This window comes from Sinocyclocheilus anshuiensis, unplaced genomic scaffold, assembly GCF_001515605.1.
Source record: "Sinocyclocheilus anshuiensis isolate Anshui unplaced genomic scaffold, SAMN03320099.WGS_v1.1 scaffold446, whole genome shotgun sequence".
Taxonomy (NCBI): domain Eukaryota; kingdom Metazoa; phylum Chordata; class Actinopteri; order Cypriniformes; family Cyprinidae; genus Sinocyclocheilus; species Sinocyclocheilus anshuiensis.
Window position 1 is genome coordinate 2,173,953 of NW_015544247.1, and position 3,188 is coordinate 2,177,140.

General features: G+C 38.3%; 1 protein-coding gene across 2 annotated transcripts in view; it reads left to right on the plus strand.

The window, feature by feature from the left end:
• The window catches only part of LOC107697724 (protein GREB1-like), a 34,315-nt gene that overhangs the window by 5,737 nt on the left and 25,390 nt on the right, over positions 1–3,188 (plus strand). For both annotated transcript variants that reach the window (XM_016498549.1, XM_016498550.1), the window contains exons 2-4: positions 752–911; positions 1,162–1,266; positions 1,405–1,581. In XM_016498549.1, coding sequence (XP_016354035.1) covers positions 755–911; positions 1,162–1,266; positions 1,405–1,581 — 439 coding nt within the window. In that variant the 5' untranslated portion in view covers positions 752–754. The remainder of the gene's footprint in view (positions 1–751; positions 912–1,161; positions 1,267–1,404; positions 1,582–3,188) is intronic.

A 3,188-nucleotide genomic window follows, 5' to 3' on the forward strand; every position in this document is an offset into this window, starting at 1 on the left:
TCTCTCTCTCAGTCTGGGTCAGGACGCCCTGACATTGGATCATGGTGACTTTATGAGGTTGCAGATTGGACACCCTACAAAAATCCTCTATTTTTTCTTCCTCTCGGGAAACTGAAACGTGAAACTCTTGTAAATGATTTGAGCTCGGTCTTGTTCTGTGGTAATCATATTTACTGACCACGGAGAGAGAGGTTGATTGTCTGATGAGTCACTGACATCAGATCAGCTTATATGAGCTGACTTCAGGCTCCACAGTCAAAGTGGCACACTTTGTGTGCAGTCAAAATCACGTCCTCAAATAAGCTCTACTACGCAATTAATAGTAATAATAATAATTTATCTTGTTAATGTACAGTATGATTCCTGTTTTTCTTTCCATTGGTCCCACAATGAAATATGATTAATTAACCTTTATGTTTTTTTTTATAAAAAACATTTTTTATTAACAATATTATAAGTATCAGACAAATATATTCCTTTTTAATTTTTATATACTTTTATTTTCTTTCAAAAATTACCATTTACTATACATTTAATTTGTGTAATAAAATTTTAAAGAAATAATGTACCTTTGACGTCTATAAACTTTATAAACACTTTTAATAGAGAATGCTTACATACAGTGCAAAACATTACTTATTTGTTTATATTAAGTAAATGAGAAGAACATTTGTGAATTAGCCATTTTAATTTGGCTAATTCACATGTCCTTTTTTATTTTTCATAACAAATTATCTTCATTCTATTAAAGGTCATGGGGAATTCATATACAGGACACCTTCAGAGCACACGGTTTGAGGAGGTGCTGCACAACTCCATAGAGGTGTCACTGCGCTCCAATACAGTGGTGCCCAGACCTGTGTTCTCTCAGCTGTACCTGGAAGCAGAGCAAAGGTCTTATTCTCATGATGGTGAGCTTTTACTCTGCCTTCTGTGGTATCACACCTTGTGTAATGAATTACTTTTTTTGTTTTAAGTATCTTATATGTCCCCTAACCAGACATGTGGTGACAGCATCAAGTCATGCAAGCTCTTCCATGTTTACATTTTTTAATTTAAATTTTAATTTATTTTATTATTTATTTTAATAGGCCTATATTATTATTATTATTATTATTATTATTATTTTATGTTTTTTTTATTTTAAATAATTATTTACAGGTCGAGGGGATGAGGATGATGATGAAGAGGATGGCTCAGATTCAAACAGCCCTCCGATCCCATATCAGATGAAGCCTCCACCAGACGGATCCTGTACTACAGATGGTGAGATCAGATGAGCCATATGTAACAACAGATAAATATTGACTATTTTAGCTGCAAGTCAGTACATTTATAGCCAGACTATGTGATTCAGTACGGTCATAAAGTCACTGTGCCCTGATACAAACTTGTGCATTTCAGGGTTCTGTCAGGCGGGCAAAGACCTTCGGCTCTCATCCATGGCCACCGAGTCTTTGGAAGTCCCTCCTGGGTTTCTACTCATCGGAGTGAAATCTCCCAGCGTGCCTGATCACATTCTGGTGTGTGCGGTGGACCTGCGCTTTCTCCCCGATGAATGTGGACGTAATGCACTTTTAGGTAAGACACACTGAACCTGATGCACCAGTATTTTAATTCCCTGCATTGCAAAAAAAAAAGAGCCAGACTGAGAAAGAGAGGTATAAAATGGCAAAGCTCTGATTTGGGTCAGGGTACTCCAACCTCGAGAGACCACATTTCCATTAGTCAGAGAGACATTTGTGGGTCTATAATTTGGGTTTCTATGACCCTCTTATAAGCAGCTTGATAGAAAGACAGTTAGAGAAAAAATACATAGACATGGCATTGCTAGATTGTTGCCAGGCAGTTGCTAGGGTATTCTGCATAGCTGCTAGGTGGTTAATAGGGTGTTCTAGGCAGTTACAAAGGCATATCTAGAGGGTTGTTAGATTGTTTTAGGTGGTTTTATAGAGTGTTCGAGGTGGTTGCTAAGGCATTGCTAGATGGTTGTTAAGGTGTTCTAGGTAGTTGCTAGACAGAGTTACTAGATAGACAGACAGTAGGTGGTTGGTGGGTTGTTCTGGGCGGTTACTAAATAGTTGTTACTAGTGTTGTTAAAAATATCGATTTTTCATTACTTAATGATACTGGAACATCTAAAACAGTTTCAGTACTCTTTATTCGCAGTATCGATACACTGATATCTGCCGCAATCTCTCTGACAGCCAGTTCATGCACACTGCAAATGCACACCGAACACATACCAAAAATGGTATCGAATATCAATATTTTTCAAGGTATCGTTATCGTATCAAAGTTCCAGAAATTCCAGTATCATGACAAAATTAGTTGTTACAATGTTCTAAATCCTGCTCCTGGCGATCGACTGTCCTGCAAAATTCAGCTCCAACTCTAATCAAACACACCTAAAGCAACTAATTATGGTCTTCAGGACCACTTGGAGATTAAAGGCAGGTGTGTTTAATTAGAGTTGGAGCTGAACTTTGCAGGACAGTCGATCGCCAGGAGCAGGATTGGGCACCCCTGTTCTAAGTGGTTGTTAGAGTGTTGTTGTTGGTTTGCTAGACAGACAGAGTAATCGAAAGAGGAACAGACAGACTATGTTTGTTGCTATGCAGTTTCTAGATCGTTCAAAGTGGTTTCTAGGCAGTGTATAGAGACAGAGCAACATGCTGCATAATCTGAAAACCACGCCCACCAGGGGGTAAAACAATCCAACGCTCTCCGTTGACTTTGTATTGCGGGAAGCTGCCTCCTTGTCATTTCTGACTTATAATAAAAAACAGAACAATGTCTAAAAGTTCCTACAGTGGGGAATATATTTATTTGATCCCCTGCTGATTTAGTAAGTTTGCCCACTTTCAAAGAACTGAAGGGTCTGTAATTTTTATGGTAGGTTTATTTTACCGTATAGAGACAGAATACCAACCAAAAAATCCAGAAAAAAACATATTATATAAAGGTTAGAAATTGATTTGCATTTCAGTGAGTGCAATACATTGGTGTGAAAAAGTGTTGGCCCCCTTCCTGATTTCTTATTTTTTTGTTTCTTGGCTGTTGTTTGGCAACTCGTTTCAGCTCCCTCCACAGATGTTCTATAGGATTGATGTCTGGAGACTGGCTGGGCCACTCCATGACCTTAATGTGCTTCTTCTTGAGCCACTCCTTTGTTGCCTTGGCGGTGT